At 41.8% G+C, this 14174-nt stretch overlaps 1 protein-coding gene across 2 annotated transcripts in view; it reads left to right on the top strand.

The window, feature by feature from the left end:
* The first annotated feature begins 115 nt into the window (after nt 1–115).
* C2H9orf85 (chromosome 2 C9orf85 homolog) overlaps nt 116–14174 on the top strand; it is a 53720-nt gene continuing 39661 nt past the window's right edge. For both annotated transcript variants that reach the window (XR_008315749.1, XM_053294027.1), the window contains exon 1: nt 116–256. Coding sequence is in view for 1 of the 2 variants with exons in the window: in XM_053294027.1 (XP_053150002.1) it covers nt 116–256 (141 nt within the window). In the remaining variant the exon portion in view is untranslated. The remainder of the gene's footprint in view (nt 257–14174) is intronic.

Here is a 14174-nt window from a genome sequence, read left to right as displayed (position 1 = left end):
TCATCAGCGAAACCTATCCCAGCTGTCACGTTCAAGTCAGAGGGCCAACAGGAGAAGTGTATTTCATCTATGGTGTTTCAGCCAATCTGCTGACAGGCGCTGAGGAGCGGAAATAATGACGGTTTACTTCCGGGTGAAAGTGGAGGTTGGGAGAATGAGCTCCCAAAGAGGGAATTCGTCTCGCACGCGAGCGCAACGCCACCAGAATGCGCAAGTCTTCAGAAACGACAAATATGATACTAGTGCTCAGCGCAAGGTACGCCTTGTGGATCCCGGGAGACTTATTTCCACCTTTTCTTGTAGGAAAAGAGCGCTATATGGGGAAGACGATGGTAAACGGTTCATCTAGCCGTGTCTTGAACTTTACCAGATCCTGGACTTTGGATACTCTTGCACTATGTGAGATTTATTTATTTATTTACATTTTATATCCCGCTCTTCCTTCAAAGAGCCCGGAGCGATGATACGTCTCATACTACGGATATCAGTATATCTGTAGTTTAAATTATTTTCTCCACGTGGTCCTCTTTCTCTTTTTCTCTCCAGGATGATTTTCCAGTAAGGCAATCGGGTTCCGGCACCTTTAATAACTATTGAGGGATTTCAGCTGGTATAACTTGCCTAAAGAGGTGATGTCTTGCACGTCTAGAAATCACCCCACTGCACAACTATTAGAGGAGCCCTGCAAGCCCCATTCTCCTTTGCATTGAAAGCTAAATTCTAAAATAATTTTTTACAATTAATTGTAAACTGCCCATAGGCATAAGTTTTGGGTGGGGTATAAATTTAAATAAATAAATAAATAATGGTGGTATCACCCTCTCTAGTGCAACCCAGCTAAAGTCCACTTGTGGGTCCCAAGCTACCAGTTGAAAGTCAGGGTTCTAAAGTAAGTACAGGATAATTTGTTCCTTTTTCATACTGATTGGGTTGAGGGGGGGTTGTTGCTGTAAATGGAGATGTTTGTGGGTGGAAGACTGGTCTAATGACCTTGAATCTTGCTTTCCAACTCTATACATTTCTTTTACTAGATTCAAGTCCTGCAGAGTACAATAGAACTTACATGCAAGTATATATGGTCACAAGATTGTGGCATCAAGATGTCTCTAGTATCTTTTGCACAACTTAATTAGAATTCTTTAGCTTGCCAGACAAGGCCAATGGTGCATAGAAAGCAGCATTCCCTAAATGTAATTTCAAGGCACTTTACTCTTATTATACAGTGGCTGAGGATGCTGTAGTGATTGAGTTTAAGGTGGAATTGTTTGGGTGTGGTTAGGAATGGTGAGTCTTACTAATTAATTTTACTGTGGGATTAGGAGGAAGTCTCATCTTTTTAAAAAAGCCAAAAAAAATTAGTTTTCTAGATAAGTGTTTGGAAAAATTAAGACATAAACATGTTTTTTCACCTTTGAAACTGGAGCTGTATCACTTCTGTAGGAGGGGGAATGAACAATTTGTGTAATCTACAAACTAATTTTAAAGTGATACACCTGCTGGTATTGAGGAGACTAATATGTTGTCAGAGTTCAATCATTCAAAGGGAAGGGAATGATCACACTCCTTGCAAATGTCATCACCAACATTTTATTGCTTTATAACTGAAGTCATCACAAAATGTGTTTTCTGACTGTACTAGAGAATCATTAGTTTATCTTGAGACGGCATATAAATGGTCTTCAGTTTATGGACCTGACAAATTTAACTGACTCATCACTGATTCATCACTAGCAGCTAGTCCTGTGCCTGTCAGAATCTGATAACAGCTTGCAAATTATTTGTGAGATTTAGTGTTGCCCAACTCCATTTTAATTTACAAATAAGAACAAGGCTCAGTCTGTTGATAGTCTTTTGATTGTAAATCTGAAACACTTTCATTACTGTTATGTAAATTCTTATTTGTTATGGAAGCTGAAAAATAAAAATGACTATAAGCAGTTTTGGAGGAAACTGATTATCTAGACCCATTTCAAACTGGCTTTAGAACGGGTTATGGGGTTGAGACAGCCATGATCGGCCTAATGGATGACCTTTACTGGGGAATCAACAGAGGGAGTGTGACTCTGTTGGTTCTCTTGGATCTCTTGGCAGCATTTGATACCATCGACCATGGTATCTTTCTGGGTCGCCTAGGGGAGTTGGGGATAGGAGGCAGTGCTTTGCAGACGGAGGTGTTCATTCAAGCAAGACGAAGGTGTTCATTGTAGGGGTTCAGAATCTAAGGGATGAGTTAGATCTTCCTGTGGTAGATGGGGTTACACTCCCCTGGAAGGAGCAGGTATGCAGCTTGGAAGTACTACTGGACCCAGGCCTCATCCTGGTATTTCAGGCGGTGACCATGGCCAGGAGTGCTTTCTGTTAGCTTCGGCTGATTCGACAGCTGCGTCCATTCCTTAAAGAGGATGACCTCAGAACAGTGGTGCACCAGCTGGACACCTCCCCCGGCTTGACTACTGCAGTGCCCTCTACGTGGGGCTGCCTTTGTATGTAGTTCAGAAACTTCAGTTAGTTCAAAATTTGACAGCCAGACTGGTCTCCGGGGCAACTCGGAGAGATCATATTATGCCTGTTTTGAAACAGTTGCACTGGCTGCCGACATGTTTCCGGGCAAAATACAAAGTGTTTGTTATTATCTTTAAGGCCCTGAACGGCTTAGGTCCAGGTTACCTTAGAGAGTGGTTTAACTGTTGTTTTGTGGTATTTTGACATTTCTGTTTTAATTGTTGATTGATTTTAACTGTTTTTGTTTTATCTGTAAACCGCCCTGAACCATTTTGGAAGGACGGTATAGAAATTGAATAAATAAATAAATAATAATCTGACAGGTTGATTCCAGCTAATCTATTTGTTATGATTATGTAGGATTAAAATAAATTAATTAATAAAGGACAGCACAAGAAATGTGATCTACAAATTACATACAGCCAATCCTATAGTCTGGGGAAGATGGCTGCTATTCTGCCCAGTTTAGGCTAGCACAAGTTAGGCAGGATTCTATATTTAGCCAACCAATATCAGCTTAGGCCCTCCTGCAGATGTTGGCCTACAATTCCCATATTCCCTGGCTATTGGCCACTGTGGCTGGGGATTATGGGAGTTGTAGTCCAAAAGCAGCTGGGGGCCCAAAGTTGAGCAGGCCTGGTCTTAGGTGTGATCTTATTTTCCTTCTTGGAAAGTGCTGATTATAAGATTGCAGCCTTTATGGTACTATTCTTACATGCTGAATCAAATTGACCCAAGCCTGTTTAAGTGCTGCAGTTGCCTCCTACTATCATGAATTTGTGAATGATAGCTAAAGGCTATATAATATATTAAGGATTATCCCAGCTTGCACAAAGAGAAGACTAGTGGTAATTAAGAAGGGCCAGCAGCAGAGGCAGACAAATTAAAAAATTAATTTGAAATTTGTCAAGTTTAAAATCAAGGTTATAGTCCTGGGAATAAAGGGCATGATCTTGACATCAGTTGGTAAATGGGGGATGGAAATCTTGGTGATTACTGAATTCTGACTCTTAAACACATTGTAAACCTTGTTCATAATTGATTTCCAGTCAAATCAATTATGACATAAAGGAAAATCCTTTATAGAGCAATACAGTTTCTATACTTGCAGCTTCAATTCAGCCACTGCCACTTGAACACTTCCCTATTTGCAATTAAAGTACAATTTTAAAAACTAGCCAGACACCTATTTAAAAGAATAGGATTGACATGCCAGTTCTGATCATGTGTATTCCCAAGTGAGATCCACTCATTTTAATGAATTTGTTTAGAAATTGGCGTACTTAGAAATGCAGCTTCAGGCTCCTAGCTATGCACTTTAATTCCAGTGATTTGATGGGATTTAGGATTGTTTAACTTTGCAGATGTTAGTCATATTTTCTTTACCAGATTCTTAAACTGCGGATTACTACCTGCTGAAAGAATGTGGTATTTAAGAGAAGCTAAAGCTGGGTGGAGCTGTAGCTTTATGGCAGAGCCCATATTTTGCATGCAGCTGGTTCCAAGTTCAGTCCCTGCATTTCTAAACATGGCTGATACTGTTGGGCCAATGATATGTTCATATGGGATCTTTGATAGAAGCTGAGCATCTCACCAAATCTTCTGGACTCTCTTTGCCTCAGTTTACAGCTTCCACTATGACACACAATTATTTCTACTGTCAAATCAGAGCAACTTCCTAATATCTGTTTGCAAATGATGAGGTTATGCAGAGAGTCATCCTAAGGTGCAAATGGTATCCTCTCTGAAATTCACTTTTCTAGAGATGTGCTAAAGACTGAGCCAGATTTCCTCCCAAGGAATGGAAAACACTCTTATATGGGCAACCATTTCATGCCTATGAATAAATATGTCACTTGTAATTTATAAGCGTTGAACACTGCATGTGACATTGCATGCAGGATGGTGTGTTGATGCCATTTCCCCTATGTCTAGACACCTAAATGGCAAAGCTTCAGAGAGTTGTGTGTATGTTGGCGGTAGCAGTCCACCTAAGCAACACTAGTACTGGAAAAGCCAGTTCATGCATTAGTTTAGCTAGCAAGGGTGTCACAGCCAGTGGCAAAAAGAAAAATTTATATGTATGCAAAGTTATTTGTAGGCCACTGTATAAATAAAACATAATTCCATATTCACCTTCATAAAGCAGGTGTTTCAACAACCAAAGAAAGCCAAATAAAGGGCTTGCAAGCAATGGATCCAACATGAGGGAAGCCTTCTTTAAAGACAGTCCTCTTTTATATGAATCTTTAGATTTTAATCTCCTTCAGTGACTTGATTTGGCATCAGTTTGCTATATCTTAGTCATCTATGGACACTAGCACAATCCAAGCAGAATCCAAGAAGGTTTACCATGCTTATGTCCCACTGACTTCATTAGACTGTGAGTAATTTTTACATAATGATCCTAAAACAGGTTTTCAAAGGAAATGCATTCAGCTTCCAAATACACATGCTTTGGATTGCAGACTTAATTTTTGTTTGGTTTACACCACTATTAATGCCTGTTTAATTTTGACAACTATTTCTTTGGAGGAACTAATAAGTATTACTAGTGTAATTTAGTTGTAGAAGGATAGTGTTGATGTGACCATTGTGAGTTGTAATATATAGAATATTCATTTTAAGCAATACATATTGGCAGAAAACTGGTAGTTTTATTATTTTTTAATTATTTAACATATTTTTATACCGTCCAAAACACAAGTTCTCTGGGTGGTTTACAAAGCAATAAAAACAACCAATAAAAAGATTGACACCTTTCAACAATTAAAATTTTAAAAGTTAAAACTATTAAAACACGATGTTGTGCTGTGGTGGTCATAAGTGTGGATTCATATTCAGCATGATATTGTTCAAAGTAATATGCTACTCTGTAGGAAATCCATGTATATGTTGATGCTTAAGCTTTTTATGCTCTAGTATCCCATAATTGCATAGGCTTTTTTGTTCATACTTTAAACTTACAGGGGGGAAGTGGGGCAGGGGGCGGAGGTGGCAGAGGGATCTTCAGGTAGGACTGGGAAAGAGTCCCATCAGAAATGCTGCAGAGCTTTTGCCAGTCAGTGAAGATAATATTGAGCTAGATGGGCCAATGGTCTATCTCTGTAGAAGGCAGCTTCATATATTTGGATTCTGAGTTTCCTGTCATTTATTTGAGGTATTTTGCTGGTTCTGTGTGCTGTTCTGGGAACATCTGGATCTCGTTATAGTTGGATCTATGGGTAGGCTGGATGAAGGTGGATCACTGATGTGTGTCCCAGTGTATGTATTTTTTGTAGAACTAATTGAAGGTAATGAACAATTATAATTGGTCCAAATATAGCACACCAACTGCACAATGTTTGCATATGGAGGATTCCTTTTAGAAAGTGGGCTGAATTGTGCCCCGAGTATCTTGACTCTGGGACAGACTCAAGCAGTTACGTGTGTATGCCATGATTCTGCATGCATACAGAAAAAATGTGGTACGGATCTCAGCTTCCTGAGAAGCTTCCCCCTTTTTAAAGCAAGCCTTGGCCCTGTCAGTGCAAAACAGGAGCTGTGCAAGGTCCTGAAACCTTGCCTGTCCCAGCCATCAGAAATGTTCAGCCTCCTCTTCTGCCGCTGCCAGGATACAAGTGTATGGATAGTTCCTACTGAAATCCCAGAGGCTGGACAGGCAGCTCAACTAGATTTCCAATGGCTGGGCTGGGGGCAGGGTTTAAGGCTCTTCCATAACTTTTTGCTACTCTTTGTGACCACAAAAACCTGAAGAATGGTGGTATTGTGTTTTTTCACACCCTTTCCGCAAGGAACGAAGGGCAGTGTACATTCTATACTCATAACATCCCTTTAAGGTAGGTTATGCTGACAGACAATGACTGACCCAAGGTCACTCACTGTGTTTCACAGCTGAGGGGGGATTTGAACCTGGGTATCCCAAGGCCTAGTCTGATGCTTTGACCACTTCACCCCTATGGCTCAAAGAAAATTTTGTCAGATAGAAGAAACTGTATAAACTTGCTCTGTGTGTATAATGTATGGGGTGCCGGATTTTATTTTTTATTAGTGTGGAGTAGAAACCATTTTCACCATTATCCTTTCAACTGATAGCAATAGCAAATATTTAGACTTAAGGGACATTCACACATGAAATTAAGGCTCACCCTTGACTGTTTAGCTAAAAATAAATATTACCTCTTGTTGCTCAAATGGACATCTTCATTACAAACTAAATTATTGAAATACAGAAGTGTAAAAAAACAGGAGCACAAAATAACAATAAAGATGCACACCTATAACATGTTACACATAGCCTTAATTGGTAACATTCATGATGTAGCATGAGAAACCTCAAGAGCAGTAACTTTGTAACAATGGGAAAGGGTTGCCTGGCAACAACATACTCCTTGGTAGGGATGTGCACGAACCGTTTTGGTGGTCCTTTTATGGACCGCCGAACAGTGTTCCCTCTAATTTTTATCGTCAGTGAGTGGAAACAGTTTTGTCCTGGGTGGCATTTTCAAGGTATTGTGTGCACATAACTGTCACACACGGAGATATTAATATTGTGATGCGCAATGCACAGTTTTTTATCTAGCCCCCACCTCTCCTTCTGCAGCTTATTAATAAATAAATAGTACAAGAAGGAACAGGGGAAATCAGTTAGGCAAGAGGGTGCAACCTTACCTAACCTGTGCAGAGGTTTACAGAACCGAGGGAAAATTGAAGAAAATAATTTACAGTTTAATATAACCCAGTTTATCTTAAGTCCACCCTTGTCTTCCATTATATAGATCTCTCATTCTGAAAAAGCCTTGTTTTCCCATCCTTTAAAAACCGACTGATTTGGGGAGATGAGGATCATGAAACACTGGGCGATCCAAGAAAGGTGTCAGGGGTGATAAAGGTGACACTAGCTTTTTAAGCCATCTTCTCCACTCAAGTACTGTTGCTTTAAATTGAGGATTAGCTATTTCCTTGTTGTAAACTCACTGCAATTCAAATGATGTCATTGGCCTCATTAGCACTTAACATGAAACCAGAGATTCCACCTCTGTCCACCCGCTGCTCAGGTTCTTCTGAAGGAAGGATGGAATCTTCTCTCTCCGTTTGCTGCCAGTGTGAGCCCGAGTGGTGCCTCTCCCTGCCCACCACCCAGGCTCTTCCCTCCTTCAGAAGAGCCCGAGCGGTGGGCGGGCAGAGGTGCAGCCCGAGCTTGCACCAGCAGCAAACGGAGGGAGAAGATTCCTTCTTTCCTTCAGGAGAGCCCGAGCGGCGGGCAGAGGCGCCGCTCAAGCGCACCAGCAAACATAGGGAGAAGATGCCCTCCTTATGAAGAACCCACAGCGGGAGGGCAGAGGAGGAGGAGGAGGAGGTTGGTGAGGTGGCGATGGGGAAAGGCGGTGGCAGTGGGGAGCAGTAGCCAAGTGGCAATTTCAGGAAGCGCTGCGGAGGGCTTGGGGTGTGTGCATGCGTACACAGCCATGTGCCTTCGAGAGAAGGCTGCCACCGAACCAGTTTGAAGGGCTGGCAGTTTGAAAGATTCGGCGGGGGGATTACCTTTTAAGGATCGGGGAGGGTGCTGTTAACCCCCACCGCATTTTCCCCACAGTGCGGTGCTTAAAAATGGTCTTGCGAAGCAGAAGCATATCTCCTTGCCGCCCCAGTTCATGTCAGACTGGCAGTGTCTGGTGAGCTTGTGCATGTTGCACACTTCATGCACACCAAGCACTTTGGGCCCGACGGGAATGCTGCCGCCCGACGGGACCATTTTCAAGCAGAGCGCAGGCGGGGGAAATGCAGTGGAGGGGGTAAGAGCCCTCTCCCTGATCCTTAAAGGTAAGCTCTCCCACCACTGCCAAACCAGCCGTCACCGGTTCCGTGCACATCCCTACTCCTTGGCTGGGACATCCTCTAATTTCAGAAGCCATATGATTTCCAAAAAAAAAAAAAAAGACATGCGTTTTCTGATTGAGTTCCTCATAAATATGTGCCTCATCAACTGTGCATATCTTAGCTTGTAATTCCTTCTGTTCTTGTTTATCTTCCAACTGAGCCTAACCCAGGTTTGAGTCACTTTCACTTTTTTAGGTCTACTGCACAAAGCAATGAAGGGAACGGGGGCCTGAGAACATTAGAGTATTGTAAGCTTTGGGTGCATCTGCATGGGAATGACTAGTTTGATATGTCAGCACCAAACTGGAAGTGAAAGAGAAATTGCCTGATTAAGGAAGATTGTGGCATACAAAATGCCACACTGGCATTGTATCTTAAGTGACTTGAACAAAGTTTGCCATAATTCTTTTGCCGTTGGCTGTGGACTGGTGCTGGGCATGCACATGGCAAGTGAGGGTCAAATGCTCTGAAAATGGCTCCGATGATGTTCCGTTTCATTCTTCGATGAGATTGGGGCAGCTATTTCAGAAGAGGTGATGAATAGAGAATCGGATGTTGGCAGGCCGGAAGGCCATTATAGGGGAACGGAGTCCAGTAACTTAATTTCTCTTTTCTCTTCCAGCTGCCCTGTCAACTGTCAGGCCTTGGGGAGTAGTTCCAACACCCCGCTGAACCGAACCATGCTACTTTGTAATTCCAGGTTGGCTCAAAATAAGATTGAAATCATCCATGATTTGATTGTGGATGAAGAAGCCAGACTGGCTAGCATAGCTGAGACCTGGTTGGGAGAGGCTAGTGGTCCTGTTTGGTCCAACTTCTTCCCTCAGGGTACTCTGTTGCTGAGCAGGTTAGGGGAAGTGTGTGGGGTGGGGTTGGAGTGGCTGTGGTCCATAAGACTAGTGTCTCTCTTACCAGGATCCCTGCGAGAGAATTGACATTGATTGTGTGTACACCTCAGGCTGGGGACTCAGGATAGATTGAGGATTCTGTTGATGTGCTGTCCTCCTCGGTGCCAGCGTGGTGTAGTGGTTAGAATGCTGGACGAGGACCGGGGAGACGCGAGTTCAAATCCCCATTCAGCCATGATACTAGCTGGGTGACTCTGGGCCAGTCACCTCTCTCTCAGCCTAACCTACTTCACAGGGTTGTTGTGAAAGAGAAACTTAAGTATGTAGTACTCTGGGCTCCTGGGAGGAAGAGCGGGATATAAATGTAATAAATAAATAAAATAAAATAACAGACTCTGTAACTGAGTGATGCTGCTGACAGCTGAATTGGTCTTGGAATCGCCCAGGCTTTTGGTGCTGTGTGATTTCAATGGCTAGTTTGGGCCTGGCTTGTCTGATGCTGCTCAGGAGTTCATAGTGGCCATGACAACTATGAGCCTATCCCAATTAGTCCTAGAACCTATGCATGTTGCTGTTTACACATTGGATTTGGTCCTTTGCTCGGATCGGGGTGGGGGTATTCTGTGGGTGGGGTCTTCTGTAGTTTCCCAATTGTCATGGACAGACGACTTCCTAGTTAAGGTTGTTCTCACAGTCGCGTCTGACCCCTGCATGGGTGGTGGACCTATTAGAATTGTCTGCCTGAGAAGGTTCTTGGATCCAGTAGGATTCCAAAGGGCCTTGTCGGGTTTGGAGTTGGTTCTGCCAGTGATTCTGTTGATGCTCTGGTGGATACCTGGAACAGAGAACTTGCTAGGGTAGTAGACACAATCGTTCCTAAGCGTCTTCTCTGACTGGCTTCAAAATTTGCTCCATGGTATAAGGAAGATCTATGGGAGCTGAAGCAGCAAGGAGTGCAACTGGAGTGCAAACAGAGGAGGATTCATCTTGAATTCAATAAGATGCAGCATAGAGCCCATTTGAAGGCCTATGCTGTGGCAATACATTCAGCAAAGAAGCAGTTTTATTCTGCACATATTGCATCTGCAAGTTCTCGTTCAGCAGAACTATTCCAAATTGTTAGGGGTTTAACTCAAGCCCCTTTTGTTTCAAATTTGTTTCTGGATACAATGTATTTTGTCCCTGGTGACAGTTGCTTGGTGACAGCTGCTCTTCAAAATAGGAACTGCTGTATGGAGTCCCACGGGGCTCCATTCTGTCACCAGTGCTTTTAACATCTATATGAAACTGCTGGGTGAGGTCACCAGGGGATTTGGTGCAGGGTGTTATCAATACGCTGGCAACACCCTAATCTATTTTTCCTTGTCATCAATATCAGGAAATGGCATTAGCTCCTTAAATGCCTGCCTACAGGCAGTAATGGGCTGGATGAGGGAGAATAAACTGAAGCTGAATCCAAGCAAGATGGAGGTGCTTATTGTTTGGGGTTGTAATCTGCAAAATGGGATAGAACTTCCTGTTCTGGATGAGGTTACACTCCCCCAGAAAATTCATAGCGTGGGAGTGATCTTGGACCCGGGTCTCACCCTGGTGCCTCAGGCTGAGGCTGTGGCGAGGAGCAGTTTTTACCAGCTGTGATTGATTCGACAACTCAACCCATTTCTTTAGGAGAATGACCTGAAAACAGTGGTACACCAGCTGGTAACCTCCAGGTTGGACTACTACAGTGTGCTCTATGTAGGGCTGCCTTTGTACGTGCTTTGGAAACATCAGTTAATTCAAAATGCAGCAGCCAGCTTGGTCTCTGGAGTACTCCAGAGAGACCACATTATGTCTGTTCTTAAACAGTTACACTAGCAATCAATATCTTTCTGGGCAAAGTATGAGTTACTGTAGAGAGCACCTTTCTCTACAAGATCCCCACAGCTTATTAAGATCATCAGGAGGAATCCATCTTTGGGTGCCTCTGGTTCATCTGGTGATGACCTGGGATCAGGCCTTCTCCCTCAGAGTAGGAGGTCATTGTTTATAAAGGGGGTAACTCCCACTCCTTGCTCCCAGTATACAGGAAATTCCAGGTAATTTTCAGGTAGCAGGAAGTCCGTCTTCTCTCCCAGAATGCTCTGGGAGTCAGATTCCCCAGTTCCTTCCTGTCTTTGCACGAGTTCATCTGGTGGCTACTTGGGATCGGCCCTTCTCACTTGTTGCCCTTAGGTTGTGGAACACACTCCCAGTGGATATGCCAGGATTATTTTCCTTGGAGGCCTTCAGAAGAGTCTTAAAGACCCATCTTTTTAGCTTGGCTTCTAATGATATTTAATTTTAACTTTAATTTTTAATCTGCTTTTAATTTTTTTATTTTAATTATTATGCATTTGTTATTTTAATGTAAACTGCCCTGAGCCACTTTAGGAAGGCTGGTATATAAATCGAATGAATGAATGAATAGTATCCTTAGTCTTCATTCTCATATTTAAATGTGACCATAGGAGCTTGGCCTTCTGTCTGAGAACCCCACTGGTTTAGAAGAGTACAATGAACTTGAATTTTCCCATTGGCTCCTAACTGAAGGAAAGTGGCTGCCAGCTAATCTTGTATTGAAACCACCTCAGCCCATTTGTTCTCTTGTTTAATATGAACTTACTTAAATGAAATTTTTGTGATCATGTACACTGAAAAGCCTAGGGAACAAACTGCATTGTTTATATATAAAATTTTATATTCAGAATAATAATTAGGTTCTTTAATCAACCTCTAAAACTTTAACTAAACGTCCTAGACTGACTTTTGTCCATTATTTTGTGTCTAGCTATAGCTTGCACTGAGAGAGGATGCAGAAGAATTCTTTTAGTGACCTAGCATTGAGCTGTCTCATCTTAATTTGCAACAAGGCCCATTTTAAGCAGGAGTATTTATATCTTTCTAAACTTGTAGCATTAATTGCTGAATATCTGCACATTTTCATCAGCTATAAATCCTGTGACATTCTTGGCCTTAACTATAACTTTCTCCAGCTGTTGTCTGAAGTGTATATCTTTCTATAACTTCTTGTGAGAATTCAGATGATCTTCTAAACCTGGGCTGCACAACTTTGGCCCTCCTGCAGATGTTGGACTACAACTCCTTTCATTTCTGACTATTGGCTGCTGTGGCTGTGTTTGAACTAATCACAATTTTCCATTTTATCAGCACATGGAAAACTGATTTGTTCAAACCACAATTCACAAGCATATTGGAGCAGTTTGATTCTGGTTTGGAAACTGGGAGTTTTCTGTACTCAGACAAACAAGAAACTGTGGTTGGCTCAAATTATGACTAGAAGCTTTAAATGTCCTTCCCTTCCCTTGTATTCAAAGGGTATGAGGAAATACATGAGCCTGAGGCTTTCCATGACTGCTTTATGGTGCTCTAAAACATGGTTTAGAGGACCACCTGTATTCAGCCCTTATATACTTATCCAACTTCTGGTATAATTGAATGTTTTATTTTTCTGTTACGAGCTAAATAGAACAATATTACCATATTTTTTCCATTAGGTTACGTTCAAATCATAATTTCCTCTGAACTCTTCATTCTATATATGATTCCAAATGGAATATTGATGTGCTGAAAATATGTGTATTTTCAGAAATTTTCATTTGGCTTTTCCTTGTAAAACCTTTTGAGATTCTTTCACAAGATCACACAGAAATGTTTTGCTTTATGCTACTTTCTTGATCTTGGTCATGCCCTTTTTCTTCTCTTTCCCTTAACTATGAAGGTATTGAAATACTCATGTTCCACCTGTGTAATGTCATGACCACCTGCAGGAGACTCAAAACAGCAAGGCAGAGGATAAAGACCTTTCCAAGATCTTGAAAGCCAAGAGAAACTTAGAGGCAGCCCAGATTGATTTGTGTGTGGCTGTGTACTCCCCCCCCCCCATTCTAGTTTTTGTCTTGTAAAACTACCCAAATGTGAGCCAGGAGGAGCCTTTTTCTACCTTGTTTCCCTCCTCCTGCCCCCATTTTCGGTGTATCTTGCAGTTTGTGTGATTTGAGTTCCATGGTAACATTTAAGTCTGGATACCAGAAATTGGGAGGAGAAAAGTACTTTTTCTAAATGAGACGTTCTTCTGTATTGATTAGTGTTAAGCAGTGCCAGTGCATGGATTCCAGGCAAAGTTAGCTTATGGAGAAACAAGACTGAAGAAGGAAGTGTATGTCAAACAGGAAATGTGGATCATGCTTTTGTTTCATAATACAATATTCCATACTTTGTTGCTATTCCAATAATGATCCTTGTGCTTTATCATAGATTCCTGTTTAACAGGCTATGAGTGATGAATGATTTGAGTAGCTCTTGGGGAAAGTATGTGTTCATTTTAGAGTTATATACAAGGAGCATTTCTGGGCATGGCATCTTGCATTCCAAGTACATAGAAACACCACTCAGCTTGCCTTTGTCATCGCTGAGTTAGACATTTTCCTTTCCAGTTGTGATGTCATCATCCCTTAATGGAATAGTAAAGTATTTGAAAGAAATGTGCCAGTTTTTTCAAACAACATTGCTTAGCAATGTTGAGCTTTTTTTTTGGCTGCCAGCCCTAGAACTGCCTCAGATCTTGCTTGGAGCCTCTTGAAACTATTAAAATGGTTAGTGATGCCAAAGTGCTCTCAAGTATACAAAGACTGTATCTTTTCCTCCGTTTCCTTCTGCATACTAATTAATACAAACTAGAAGTGTGAGGAAGAGCAAGTAGGAGTTAGTTGCCTGCCAGTAAAACATTTCATTTCCTAGTTTTTGTTCACTGGTTTCCTCACTCAAGTTTATCTGGCAACCTTCTTGAAACAAACCTGGGAATGGGAAACTTTTCCTTTACACTAATGTGTTCAATGTATTTCATACTAAAATAGCTATGTGTTCTTCAAAACAAGTGAAGGTTACTTACAGCTAAAGCTTGTA

The sequence above is a fragment of the Hemicordylus capensis genome, chromosome 2 (assembly GCF_027244095.1).
Source record: "Hemicordylus capensis ecotype Gifberg chromosome 2, rHemCap1.1.pri, whole genome shotgun sequence".
NCBI lineage: Eukaryota > Metazoa > Chordata > Lepidosauria > Squamata > Cordylidae > Hemicordylus > Hemicordylus capensis.
This window is presented reverse-complemented; position numbering and strand designations above follow the sequence as displayed.